The sequence below is a fragment of the Anser anser genome (assembly GCF_964211835.1).
Source record: "Anser anser genome assembly, chromosome: 8".
NCBI classification, from domain to species: domain Eukaryota; kingdom Metazoa; phylum Chordata; class Aves; order Anseriformes; family Anatidae; genus Anser; species Anser anser.
Genome location: NC_139728.1, coordinates 31,021,802 through 31,035,742, shown reverse-complemented (window position 1 = coordinate 31,035,742; position 13,941 = coordinate 31,021,802). Strand labels below are relative to the sequence as shown.

The following is a 13,941-nucleotide window of genomic DNA, read 5'->3' as shown; positions in this document are numbered from 1 at the left end:
GGGGTGCTGAGCCCTCAGCCCCGCGCCTCACAGCTGGCAGCACCTCAGGGCCGAGAAGCGCCCATTCACGAGTCAGTTTCACAGCTGATGAAAAACACAGAGCGCTACAAACACTCCACCTTCCCTAGGGGGGACAACAGGCACGTATTTTCTTCATTTCCTCAGGAAATCAGGGCTGAACAATTAAGGCACGCCTGTTAAGTGGCTAACGGGTGAGGCTGGGTCCTGTGGTGGGCTTGGTGCCGCCCTCCCCGAGCGCAGGTGGTGGCTGGCGGGGGGGGGTGAGGGGACACAGGGCCCTGCCCGGCCTGGGGGCTCCCTGGGGGCTCCCTGGGGGCTCCGGGGGTCTGTGAGGCCTTGGCGGGGCACGGGCCGAGCCGGCTCCGGAGGCTGAGGGCCGGGGCCGGGGCCGGGGCCGTGGCGGGCGCTGCTCCGCGGCGGCTCCACGCGGGGGCGCCGGGCGCTCCCCGCCGCTCTCGGCGGCTCCGGGCCCGGGGCTGAGGGGGCGGCGTGAGGGGCCGCGGCGGGGGCGGGTGGATGGAGCCCGCGGGAGGGGACGGGGAGCCCGCAGCCCGCAGCGGGCACCCGGGGCAGGAGGAGGAGGAGGAGGAGGAGGAGAAGGAGGCGGCCCCGGGCGGGGGTGCTCGCAGCCGGCTGCTGGGTGCCGCTGCCATGGGGCCCGGCCCCGCCGGGCTGCGGGAGGGAGCTGCCGGCTGCGGGTGAGTCCGAGCCCGGGGCTGGGGCTGGGGAGGCGAGGCGAGCCCGGCCGGGGTGAGCCCTTCCCGGGGAGGGGATGCTGGAGGCTGATGGCTCTCCTTCTCCTTCTCTTTCCCCACGGCTCCCTTCCCCTTCCTCCTCCGCAGGCCGTCGCTGTGGAGGGCTGCGTAAGCCTGAAGACCCTGGGGGGTTTTTCGGTTAAAATCCTCGCCCGCGTCGCGGCACGGCAACCATGCCCGAGCAAAGCAACGATTACAGGGTGGTCGTGTTCGGAGCCGCCGGGGTGGGCAAAAGCTCCCTGGTCCTCCGTTTTGTGAGGGGAACCTTCCGGGAGACCTACATCCCCACGATCGAGGACACGTACCGGCAGGTGATCAGCTGCGATAAGAGCATCTGCACCCTCCAGATCACGGACACGACGGGGAGCCACCAGTTCCCCGCTATGCAGAGGCTGTCTATATCCAAAGGGCACGCTTTCATCTTGGTGTACTCCGTCACCAGCAGGCAGTCCCTGGAGGATCTTCGGCCCATCTTCGAGCAGATCTGTCAGATTAAAGGGGACACCCAAAAAATCCCCATAATGTTGGTGGGTAACAAAAGCGACGAGACCCAGAGGGAGCTGGATGCTAGCGAGGGGGAGGCGCTGGCCAGCAAGTGGAAGTGCTCCTTCATGGAGACCTCAGCCAAAATGAACTACAACGTGCAGGAGCTCTTCCAGGAGCTCTTGAATCTGGAGAAGAGGAGAACTGTCAGTCTCCAAGTGGACGGAAAGAAATCCAAGCAGCAGAAAAAGAAAGACAAACTGAAAGGCAAGTGCTCTGTGATGTGACTGCCTTTGGCTAGACTTGCACGCTGCGTGGTGTAAGCAGAGCATGGACTCCTAGAAAATACGCTTTTGCTGAAGGGTTCAGAAGGATCCTTGCCTTACAGGGCTATTGCTTTTCTGTAAAGTCTCTGGATTATTTTGTGTTGGTTTTAAAGGGGATGGCTTTGTGCATGTTTATTTTTTTAAACAATAAATGTTCAATGTTAGTAATGACGTGGTGAAGTTTTTAATGCCAGAAGTTTACAGAAGAGAAAAATGTCACTTAGAAACCAACATCTCTGTTCCTGTGAGTACATGCTAGTTTTTAAGTATTTCCAGGCTGTTAGCTTGAAAGAAATTGTTATCTATAAAGTGTGTATTTCAAAAAACATTTTCAGGAATCTGAATAGAAACAAATCTCTAATAAAGCTAGGGGTCTGCACTGCAAGTGATCATGTCTGTGACTCCAGATGCTTACACTTTCGGGCACGAAGACTGGCTTGCCTACCAAAGACATAACTCTTTCATTTTAGAAATTGTTTTCCTGTGTGCTCTGCAGTTCCTGAGACTTCTGCAGTTCTGTGAATGATTAAAGCTATACCTGTGTATAATCAGGATGGTTTTTGCTTTTTTTTCCCCCCTCACTACCGTGTCTATTTTCCAACGCACTGTTAATGGTTGGTTTTACTTCTGCCTTGTTGACCTCTGTCCCTCAAACCAGTGTCAGTCCTGTAGGGTGTACAGCATCTCCAGGACGTAGTGGGAGAAGAGCTCGCCTGAAGCTTGAGTTCAGATCTTGGAGCCTGGCCAGCAGATGGGAAGAGGCAGTTAATTTTTCCCTTCAAATGTGAGCCTGAGTGATTGGAATAATGCTGCGCACTTGTGTGGCGTTCTTCTGCCGTACTTGTGTAAGAGCTTTAAAAGTTGAGCAAGTTCCCTTCTCCTTGTACTTCTGGGGAGCAGTGGGTACAGACTGGAGGTAACTTCAGCCTTTGTGCAGCTTTGGTGATGCCTCTGTTCACTGAGGCAGGAGGTTTTGTGCTTTTTGGTTCCGTATGTCAGGTGATTCCTGTCATTTCTATGTAAGAGCAACATCCTTCATGAAGTTAATCGGGCTGCTCTGAGTACCAGGTGATTTAATATCTGGTTACTCTGGCAATTCACCTTTCATCCTCCTGGCTTTGTGTGTGACTGAGGCTACTCTTGTAGTATCTTATCCTCCCACCTCTTTATTTCATCCAAGTTACCCAGGTTTTGGTTGAAAATCATGATAAGCTGTTTTAGGTAACACTGCTTCAGGAAGAAACACCTAAACTTGGAAGCTCCTCTCCTACTGGAACTTCTGGCAAACGCTTTCCACAAATGAGAGGACAGGAGACATGGATTTAGTTTTGCTCTTGCATGTTCCCTTTTTTGTGTGGGCCGTTCTTAGCAAGAGACAACCACGATAAGCCTCATCTGCAGGGCATGATTGAAAACGATACCCAGGAAATAGGTATTCATTGTATGCCACAGATCTGCTGCTTTGGGTATGCATCAGTCCAGAGCTGCAGCCTTCAGGACGGGGGGATTCGCAGTTGAGTTTACAACTTGCAGCAGGTTTACAGCTGAACTTCACCCTTCCCTCCGGCCCCACGGGTGTTGGGTTTGGGTGGGCTGCTGATGGGCTGTTGGACTGGGACGGAGGATGAGGGACCCCGGAGCCAGCTGGGCTGAGTGTGGGGTGCTGGTTTGGCTGCTGTGGGTCTCGCAGGGGGTGCTGCAGGGATGGTGGCTTGCTGAGAACCGTGGGGCCTCCTGAGCTGAGAGCAATGCTACGAAGCTTGCCCTAAGTAAAGCAGGGGGCTGTAAGGACTTCAGGATCACACAGCAGGCTGGATTTTTTTAAGCGGTAATGTAGTCTTGACAGGAGATGAATTGCTTTTTTTATAGCACTTCTCTAGCGAAAGGAGTTTATTGTCGAAGATGAGTAAAACACGAGCTGCGTTTTATGTCATCTCAGACTGGTCCTGCTGGACATAAGGGGTCAGTTAGCTTTGTTGTGGTGTGCCAGGGGTTTCACCCCCCTTACAGCTGGGGCTCCCGTGCTATTGAGCCAGCAGAAAGCTCTCGGGAGCTGACTGCAGAAACAACGGGAGTGCTTGGTGCAGGCTGAAATGTTTTGCAGTTTTCTCTTCTCACCCATATGTGCTTAATCTACTTGCCAAAATAAAGAGTGGGTTTGCCAAGTAGGTCCATTGATACGAAGGCCCCATACTTTTTTTTCCTGGAGATGACATCCCGCAGCGCTGGGTGCGAGGCTGGGCCCTGCACTCGGGGGGCTCACACTGAAGGGTGGCTGCAGAAGCAGCTTTAATGGCTTGAAAACAACTCGCTTTTTCCTCCCTGTGCATGGATTTCGATCTGTATTTTTTCATTTCCTAACTGTTGGTCTTTCTTAGCGTCTGGCGATTATAACGGTGAACCTATTTCAGTTCCATTCCAGCCTTTGAAAGCCCTGTAAGACATCACATATTTAAGCCTACTTAAAAAGTCGTAAGACCTAGTGATGCCTTTACAACTCCCACTGCCTTCGTGGAGACGTCTGCACGAAGGCAGAGCACCACGTACCCGCAGTTACTCACACGCGGGGCGTTCTGTGACGCGTCCTCGTTGCTGCGGCGTTTCTCCCGTGTCCACCACGGGCACCGCTCCGGACTGGGGCCTGGTGGAGCACAGGGAATACCTGGTGCCAGCGGGACAGACGGACCCCTCAGCACCCAGCAGAATCACTGGCACGTGTCCCGAGCTGCTGTGGTGGCCGCGAGATGGGAAGTCCTGCACGGCAGAGCGCGGTGGAGGTGCCCTGGGTGGCGTGGGGGCCGCACGGGTGGCCCCGGTCTGGCTGCCTCTCACCACGTGCAAAGGGGTGTTCGGGGCTAGGTCAGCTGCAGCAGTTGTACAACTGTAAACCAAAGCTATGAATAAAACTGTATGAACGCTGTATTGTATAACTCTATTTATTTCCGTATAAACCGACCTAGTTTGATTTCCTCTGTAGTATTCCTATAAGAAGAGAAATGTATTTTAATTGTGGTGGTGCCTGTCAAGATGTTAGCCATTAAGCTCCGCACAAATCTAAATTCCGGGGTAGGATCTCCACGGTCTGCCGGGGGACTGTGCAGGCAGTGACCGTAGTCAGTAACTGGGTGAGAAATGCCGCACTGCTTGCAGGCACCGGTTGTTACAAACCAGCTCAGCTTGTGAACGGCAGTAACTTCCCGAGCCTTGTGTTTGAGCCTGCGTGCTCATAGCCAGGGTCTGAGGGGCCGGCGTGGGGTGGGATGCTCTGACACTGTTCGTCCTGTGCCGTTATAACCAAAAATACTGGCTAATGTCGTTCTGGACTAACAGTATAACCGTGGAGTTATGACCGTCGGACTAACACTGAGTAGCTGGAGATCCGTCGTTTTGGGGCACTGATGGGTGAGCTTCTGCTAAACCAACCCTAAAGCGATACCTCGCCTCTTACAGCACACATGCAGAAGGTTTTTTCCTTATGTGGGAGCGTTTTGCTGAATTAAAGGCACAGTGCTTTTTCTTTAAGTATTAAAATGTTTTATAGCTTAAGGACTGTAAGTTGGTAGTAAATGCTTTAACCTTGTATTTGAATAAGTGGGGTTCTTAAACATATCTGTTCTCTTTATAAATAAATAAATAAAAGGCTGATTAAAGACATTCAGGAAGAGTCACTTGCCTGGAGCAAACAGGCACCTCTGATGTCTGATACAGCTCCTGTATGATGTGACCAGCCCTGTACTTAACTGCTGATTGCCAACAGCGTGTTTTTCGTGATGTAGCGACATGTTTTTTATGGAGCTATTTACGTATCCCGTTCCAGGTCCCTAAAACTGGCTGCACTTGGACTGAGAGGTGCTTGTACCTGCCCAGCGCCTCCCTCCCCCGGGAGGAGCATCACGGAGGCGGCAGGCGCGTTTCGTTCTGGGACGTGCAGCCCTGCTCTGAGCTCTGCCTTCAAAACCTGGCTGCCACTGGGCTCCCTGCAGCGGGGAAGCTCAGAAAGGAAATTTTTCCTTCCTACGCCAGAACTGGTAACTTCCAGGCTGGCCAGCAGTGGGCGAGGATGCCTGATTCAGCCAGAACCAGCGAGGTGACAAAATCCCCGGGCTGTGGCTCCTGCCCACCCAGCAGAGCCCCGGGAGAGGCATCTCCTGGTGGGGAGCGAGGTGGAAGGATGGAGCATCAGCCCGGGCTTTCCGTATGTCTGTGTCTCAGGACCTCTTGGCTCCAGTTTTGCTCAGTCAGCTCCTTCCTTCCCACGGCTGCAGAGCTCTTTTAAATAACTTTCAGAAACTCCTGTATTGGCCTCATTCACCCCTGAGGACTTGGTAGGCAGGATTCGGATGAGGCATCAAATCATCTCTGCCCTAATGGACAAAGATAATAGTTCTGCAGGCCTTCTGATTCTTTGCTCCAGGAAAAAAAAATGATTGACAGCTTTCATTTTAAAGCTGCTCCGTGGTTTCCTCTCTGCAACCCAGAAATTCAGACCCTTCTCAATTAGCAGCATTTGTTATTTCCATGCAGCACTTCTCAACTGGCTTGAGGCAGCTCGTTCCTGAATCTGGCCAGCAAAATTGGTGTCAAGAGAAAATACCGGGGAGGAGAACTGCAAACAGCTCCTCTGCAGCTTGCAAGAGAAAAACGTGAGCAGCAGCTGGAGTGTCCACCCACACAAGCATCTTAAAAACAAGCAGCCAGAATATTGCTATATTCTACTGCCTCTTCCCGGAGCAGAGCAAGCACATGATTAATGTGACAAACAGCCCCGAATAATAGGCAATATTGTTTTATGTGCACGGTCTGTAGCTACAAGATACCCGGAGCTGGAAGAACACAAGCACATCTTAATCACCTGCCATCCTCTACAGGTTATGGTGTGAGTAAACGAAGTATGTCAAATGCACCCGAGATCCAACGAAAAATCCTAAAGACTGGACTCAGCCACAGGAGTGGGGTGGCCTTTCTCAAGCTATTCAGGGTCAGTTCTGTTTATGCATTTTTAGCTCTGGGAAACGCAATGATCTGTACCTGTCAGACTCCGGTTTGTTTTATTTAGCTAGAGTGAAAATTAAGCACTTTGGCAAGTGCTGGCAAATAGTCTGAAGCTGAACCCAACCCAAATTCACTTCTAGTGCGCAGTTTTTCCCAGAAACGCGTAAATAACTCAGTAGCTGGGTCCCTTTGGCTGTAGGAGGTCCTAGGGAATATGACCGAGCAGCCTGCCGTTTGCTGGCACAGAGCTCGTGCCGTCTTTAGCACGCAGAAGTAATCCAGCCTCTCGTTCTGCGCTGCCTCTCTGAGCCAAGTGGCTGGGCAGCTTTTCTGTATGAGCTGCTTGGCTCCTAAAACAGCAGAGTTTAAATCTAGAAAACTCCGTAAGGGGTGCTGGATCCTCCGGGAGGAGCTGGAGGTGGAGGTGGCTTCACTGTAGGTAAATACGATGCGAACCCCAGAGCGCGGCGCGTGCCCTGTCCCGGTTGGAAGCGGTCTCCTGCTGGAAGGTATTGAATTGCTTTTCAGTGAGTGCAATTAAAAACAGTTTACTGACAGCGACGTTATTAGCATGCCCGTGATGAGGCCACGGTGTTTCCTCCAGCTGTGGGAGACCGTTTCCGTGCTGCCACCGTGCTGAAACACCTGGGCAGGGCAGAAGCCAAAGCCTCGCATCTTGGGCAGCAGCATGGGGCTGCTCCTTTCACCTCTGCGCTCCTGGGGTGACAGCTGGCTGTTCCTAGAGGTGAGACCAACATAAAACGAGTCAGCATCTTAACACTATCCAAGGCTGAGCAGCCCAGGTTTGCGGCGCTACTCCCGGATACCTCGGGGAGGCGGGGATGTTGTTTGCAGTCTGACAACCAGAAATATGCAGAATCCGACAGGGAAGCATCAACTGCTCAGCAAACACTTCCCAGCCAGTGGTCTTCAAGGGGGTCTCCCCGGGAGCACCTGCACGGATGGGCCCACGGTGCAGGACCTGCTCCCGTGGGATGGAGCTGCAGCCACTGCTTGTGAGAGCTGGGTTTGAGCCCCGGCTGAGTGGGGGCCTCCCCCTGATAGCACCGGGAGGGAAAATATAAAGGAAATGCGTGCGACCACTGCAGCGAGCGAAGGAAACGCTCGGGAGCCTCGGCGGCACATTACAATGCTGCCCGCGTTGCAGCGAGTTTGCAGTCCAGCCGTGCTCCTCCTGCTGAATCCTGCTTTCAGCCGGGGACGGAGGAGGAAAAAAAAAGCACGTCCTTGGCAGAACCCTTACCAAAGCATGCCGTGGGCGTAGTCTGAGCGGGGGAAAGGGGCAGCAAGTCAGAAAATTAGAAATAACACCTAAATCGGCCTTGTAAAATCTGTCCTAAAAGCATTCCTCAGGTTCGTGTGATGACTGCAGTTTTCAGAGGAACCCAGCTCTGCCATTCGCTGCACCCGTCCTTGCTCCCAGCACCAGTCAGCCTGGGGTCAGGAGGCAGTGACCACGCCGAGGGGGACGTGCTCCGGCATCCCCTGGCTCAGTCCCCACCCCGTAGTGCAGTCCCTGGCCTGCCAAAATATAAACCAGGAGAAAATTGGTTGGGGTGTGCTCAGAAACCGAGGGGCTCAGCAGAACCGCTTGGCTGGGACGCGACTTCTTATATAAAATCGGCTCACGTACCCGCTCCATAAAATAGCACCAGTATTTCATGTCCTTTGGAAGCACTTAAATCTTGTTCTTGGACGTGGCCTTGGAGAGCATCCAGCTCCCGAAGCGCGAGCCAGCCGGGCCCGAGGAGAAAGACCTGACGGGGACACGGCGCGGCCTTTGCTGTGTGACCCGCGGCTGAAACGCGAGGCAGCGAGGACCTCACCGACATTTTGGGATCGGAACGGGGAACAAGACCGGGACAGCGACCAAAAACATCTTTTCACGTGCGTGGACGGCATCTAAATCCCCCCACCCAAGCTGTGCGGTAAGCTCGGAGACGTACTGGTGCATACCAGTAATGACAGTGCCCCCATCAGCCCGGCTGCCCCCCGCACCGCCGAGGGGCTTTGTCGCCCCCAGAGCGAGGGCAGCCGCCCCCCTACCAGCACACGCAGCGAAGGCAGGTGCCCCGGGGCTGCCGAGCCTCCCCCCGTGCATCCTCTGCTCGCCCTCCCCGCCTGGTTCTGGCTGGCGCAGCTCGGGGCGATGCTGCAGGAGGGGATGAGCTCGGGGTGGGGCCCCGGGAGCCCCAAGGTGCGTTGGATCCGGGCCGCTTGGCGATGTTTTCGGGCTCTGTTTCGCTGCCCTCGGTGTCAGCCCTGGTCCTGCTCTGCGGCCAGGAATGGCTCTTGCACTGCTGGTACTGGCTGCGGGGGGCTTGCCCCTGGTGGCAAGGAAGAAAACCCCTGGAAACACAGATATCTCTGCCTTTGCTTGCTCTTTTTGCTATTGTATTTTTATCGTATTTTTAGCAGATCGGGTGTTCTGGCTTTCAGGTACAGATTGGTCCTGACGCTGCACTTCCACAGGGTAAAGCCCCCAGAAGGAGAGGGGAAGGAAATGAGTGTGTAAGGGGGTGTTTGAGCTCAAACTCTTGCAGCTCTTCCTGCTGTCAGACGCTTTACCAGCTGGCTAAGCAGGGACAGAGGGACCGGCTGATTTACTGATTATCTGGGAAGACCGGCCAGAACGTGCCTCAAGCGGAAAATCTTTCTATTGACTGTAAGAAACTCCTCTTTTCCACAGACCTCATTCCAGGCGTTGATTTGTTGGGTTCTTTTTTGGGGTGAAAAATGGTCTGCGCACAACAGAGAGGATGCTAAATTGGGGCTGGTGCTTCTCCACGGTGTAACACCTAACAGTAGGATGTTTGGCGTTTCACGTTTTCGTGGCATTCATTTCTGTTGTAACAGCACCAGAGGAAGCCGTGGTCAGAAAGCAAAAAGGGGTGATTTCTGGGGGCAGGCAGAGAGCTGGCAGCCTCGGCTCCTTCTCCCTGTCCTCCTGTGTGCCAATGGGCAGCGCTGCTTGCCAGTGCCTCCACCCCTTCCTTTTTAAAACGGGGGCACCAATTTCCTTCACCTCATTTGTGTCTTCGAGGCGTGAGCCATCTGCTGCCTGCTTCTTGGGCGCAGAGCAAACGCAAGGGGTGCTCCCCTGGCTGGCCGTACCCAGAGACTTCCCCGTGGGTTAAAGCCCCCGTTGTTTTGTGCGCTGGAGCTGCCCCGGAGAGGGGAACGGCCATATCAAACGCCGCTCCCCGATCCCTCTCCTTTCCTCCTGCTCTTTCTCCTTTAGCACAGTCTGTTCAGCATTCAGCAGAGCAGCCAAGATATCGATTTTTTCGGCTCATTAATTCAGGCTTTGCGAAAACGAGAAAGCCCTGTGCTGGGGCGGCTGGGACGGAGCCCACGGGCAGCAGCGGGGTGCTTTGGGGCGCAGGGTGATCACTGTCAGGAACGCTGCCCCGCGGTGGGACGGGGCTCTCGGGGGGGGACAGGGGTGGGCTGGGACCAGCGGGACCCCTCAGCGGCGTCAGCGGCTCCGTCAGCAGCGATGCCACAGCCGGCGTGACTCAGAGCCGGGGGTGGAGAGGGAGCAGCAGCCCTATTTTGAGCAGCAGCCTGCTGGGGAGGATCAGTGCCCCCGGCCGCTCTGCCCCAGAGCTGCGGGGGATCCCCTCGGTGCTGCAGAGCAGCCCCCAAATGGGGCCTTTCTGCGTCGCTGCCACCGAAGGAGCAGCTCTGCCCGACAGGCACGATGCCAGCGTGTATACACACGTACACATACACACAAACACACACACGCTCGGGGGGGACCGTGGCCACAGGCTCGGGCTGTGCCTCCAGCACATCGCCGTGATGGGTGACGGCGACCTGCAAATTGCATCGTGCTGTCTCCTGCACCTCCGGTCCTCCTTCCCCGGACGCCCAACAGAATTGGATTACCGGTCTGCTCCAGAGCAAACCATGCTGGCTGTGGGCATCCTTCCAGTTAACGTGCAAAGTACCTGTCTGTAGATATTACTCCAGGCCCTGCTCAGTGAACTAAACGCGCCGGAGGTCTGGGACTGCCCCTTCCCGAAGGAAATCACAGCCACACGCCTCTGCCCTGCACTAGCATGCGAACTGGGAGGAAGCCCTTGCCTGGTCTCAGCTGTTTTCTGAGCAGCTTTTCTGTGCATTTATAGTTAAGCGCAACCTCAGCAAAGCTGTCAAGACAAAATTCCTGTTTTGCAGGAAAAAAATTCCTGGGGAAAAATCCTCCGGCACTGCCCTGTCCCCTGGACGCGGGGTTCGCTCAGGGCTCTGCCATCGCAGGCGGGGTGACACGCCGCCCGTCCCACGCGCGCCGCGCCGTCCTGAGGTCAGCGTCTGGTTAGGTCTCTGCAGCACCTCCACGACTGCCTGCGGAAGACCCCGCAGCTCTCCCAGTGACAGGCACGCCACCTAACCGGCACCGGAGTCGGGTAGGGCAGGACACCGCAGTAGCACCCGACCGCTTCTCTGTCAGAGCTGGGGTGTCCTCTTCTGCGCCGCTGGAACCGGCTAAAAGGCACCCGGACAGGAGGAGCGGCTGAGCAGAGCGCTCAGAGGAAACCTTGCTTTGCATTAGCAGGGCCAAAGCACGTGCCGGGACCCGATCTTCTCTTCTCCAGGTTTGTTATTGCAGTGTGTCCCCTGGCTGAACTCTACTTGTTGTCACACGCGCAATAATAAGAGTTCAGCAAAGATAAATGATTGCGGTGGACGGGATCACGGCCTGGGTACTGCACCAAAGCGCACAGGCACAGGCCGGTGCTGATACCTCACATTCAAAGCAGCGTCCATGCGCCCTGCTGCGGGTTAAGGGGAGCAAAGTAAAAGAATGAAGTAACAAAAAGAGTCTTTACAGTAGCCGAAGTTGAAATACGGATGCAATATATGTAAAAAGCAAGCTGCAAAAACAACCCATTGCTTTGTGTGATTTTCCTCGTGTGTGTTTGTGCCAGAAGGAAGTGGTTACACGGACACGCAAAAGCAATGTCCTTCAGGATGGACAAAGTGTAGAAAGCGGGAAAGCTCTTGAGGCAACGACTCTGAGGATATTAAATATTGTGGGGCTCTGATCTAGGCTTAGGCCTCTGGTAGTATACATTAATAATACACAGCTTTATATATTTGTATGTGGAGGAGAAAGGAAATGAAGTGCTTGTGTCATTCTGCAGGTCAGAAGAACTCAGTCCTGTGTCCTCAGGCACGTGAGGAAGCTCTTGCTTTAGGGGCTCTGGGGCAGAAAAACATCAGCCTCTGAAGGGATGCAGGGCCAAGAGCGTCTCCTCTTGCTGAGTCCTTATCCAGTCCTGTCTCAAAAGGAAAACAGAAGTTTAACAGGGAAAATACAAAGCTCAGACTTGTTCTAAGTTTTACGGTTTTGTTGCTCTGAGCCAGAGCTGGAAGTTTAGTCCCATGCGTGGCAATTTTGTACAACTTGGGTTTGTTTGTTTGTTTGTTTATTTGCTTTGTAAGATGTAAAGGTGTAAGATGTAAAGGTGGAAGATGTGAAGGTGTAAGATGTGAAGGTGTAAGAATTAAAGGTGTAAGATGCTGTAGTGTTGCTTAGCCTGGAAAGGAGGAGCCACCAAAAAGGGCAGTCTGTTTTGGATCGAGAGGTTTAAACGTCAACATTTCTGCGGCCCTGCTATTAATTATTGCTGGCTTCAAACAAGCGTAGTCATTTTCCAGACATATGGCCACTATTTGTTTGGTAGTTGTGAATGGCATATAAAACGCCTTTTTAAAGGATAAGTGTATAAAAATAAATGAAGCTCATTAATCACCGCAAGGACGGTTGGAACAGCAAATCCTGTTGTTCATCAAAGGAATTATTCAGCTGGTCAAGAAGCATAATTTTGCCGCTAAAGAACTGAATTATTTGCATAGTCCCAATGAGAGCGTACTTGGTGTTTTTTGAAACCTAGAAAATACCTGCTCCAGGCGGCTTTTCAGTTTGCCTAAAGGTGGGGATTGAGCTCAGCTTTCTCCTCTTCTCCTGTGCGGTGAACGAGGGGCCCACCAGCAAAAGCCCCTGCTCCCATCAGAAGACCGTCAGAGGAAATGTGTCAGCAGGTAGGTAAATGGCAGTTAATTAAGCTGGTGACTATAAATGAATTACTGGAGAGCTGCTGCTTTAGCCCACGAGAGGGCATCGCTTCCTGGGAGCCAGCTGGCTGCCTGCGAAGCATGAGGAAAATTGTCTTTTTTTAATTAGAAATTGCATGAGTTCACTCTCTTTTGACTTTTTTTTATTATTATTATTCTCTGTTTATTTTACATCAAAACGCAAACAGTGGTCTTTAAAAGCTAGCTCACTTAAAAGAAAAGCAGACACCTTTACATTAATTTGGGAAAAATAAGTCCTAACAAAAACTTGAAAAAACAGATCAGGTTTCTTGCCATTGTTGGAAGTCTGAAAAATTAGGATTGTAACAAAAACTGCTGCCGGAACTGCAGTGGAAGCACACCTTGGGTGAAAAGACCCATTTTTCCCCAAGCCAGGCAGAAAACCAGAGCCACAGAGCCCTGCGCCCGCTCCGTCCCCATCCCTCCCCACCAGGACACCAAACGAGGGGGCAGGGGGACACCGTCCTGCTGCGGGATGCCCGCAGGCGCGTGTCGGGTGATGGTTTTTGGGTGCAGAGACATTGTTTTGGGCTGCGTTATTCCTGCGTTGGCCCCAGTGTGTAACGAGCGAGGACGTCCTGGTGCGACAAGCACCCGGAGCACTGCAACGGCACCGGCTGCCGGCACGGCGGTGACATCTCCCCGCCTGCGGGCACTGCCTGCGGAGGGGCTGACACCGTGCCCAGACCCGGCTCTGCCAGAAGAGTCACGGCTTGGCTGCGCTGGGATGGCGTCAAAGCCAGCTCGGCTGTGGAAAATAGAGAGGACAGGACGGCCTTTCCTGGGAGTGCCACGTCTGCCAGACTGCGGGGCTGCAGCCTGGGGGATGCGCTCTGCACCAAATCCCTGTTGATAGCACACCAGTTTCCCCAGTGTCGGTCTCAGAAAGCCACGGTTGCAATGGGGCCGCAATTTTCTCCTTTCCCAGTGCCTGCATCAGGCCCCTCACCGGGGCGGGGAGTGGGTGAAGGCAGGCGGCAGGATTTGATGTGTGGGGCCGGCTTCCTCGTGTAGTGCCCACGGCCACCTCCTGCCCCCCTGCCAGGGAGAACTCAGGTTTTAAAGCACAGCACCGCTGCCGATAGAAAGGGAAAACAGGACAGGCACAGAACCTCAGCTGTTCGTGTCCTCCTCGATCTCCACAAAAATCGGTCGGGTATAAACCCGAAACTTAATGTGACCTAACAGGCGCTGCCGCGGGCTTCCAGGCCTGTATTCAAATTTTCACCAGCACCCTC

At 53.9% G+C, this 13,941-nt stretch overlaps 1 protein-coding gene across 4 annotated transcripts; it reads left to right on the top strand.

Annotated features, from left to right (window-relative positions):
• DIRAS3 (DIRAS family GTPase 3) lies at positions 1–2,133 on the top strand. Of its 4 annotated transcripts, none has more exons than XM_083845757.1 (2): positions 1–140; positions 864–2,133. In XM_083845757.1, exon 2 carries the CDS (start codon positions 950–952, stop codon positions 1,544–1,546), a length of 597 nt encoding a protein of 198 aa, XP_083701883.1. In that variant the 5' UTR covers positions 1–140; positions 864–949; the 3' UTR covers positions 1,547–2,133. The 4 variants fall into 4 exon arrangements, with proteins under 4 accessions (XP_083701883.1, XP_083701881.1, XP_083701882.1 ...); XM_083845755.1 differs by having other exon boundaries at positions 82–212; XM_083845756.1 differs by having other exon boundaries at positions 138–261.
• The last annotated feature ends 11,808 nt before the right edge of the window (positions 2,134–13,941 follow it).

Bases quoted from the DNA above. Each gene is read 5' to 3' on its own strand.
- DIRAS3 (XM_083845757.1), top strand. From the start codon at position 950: ATGCCCGAGCAAAGCAACGATTACAGGGTGGTCGTGTTCGGAGCCGCC.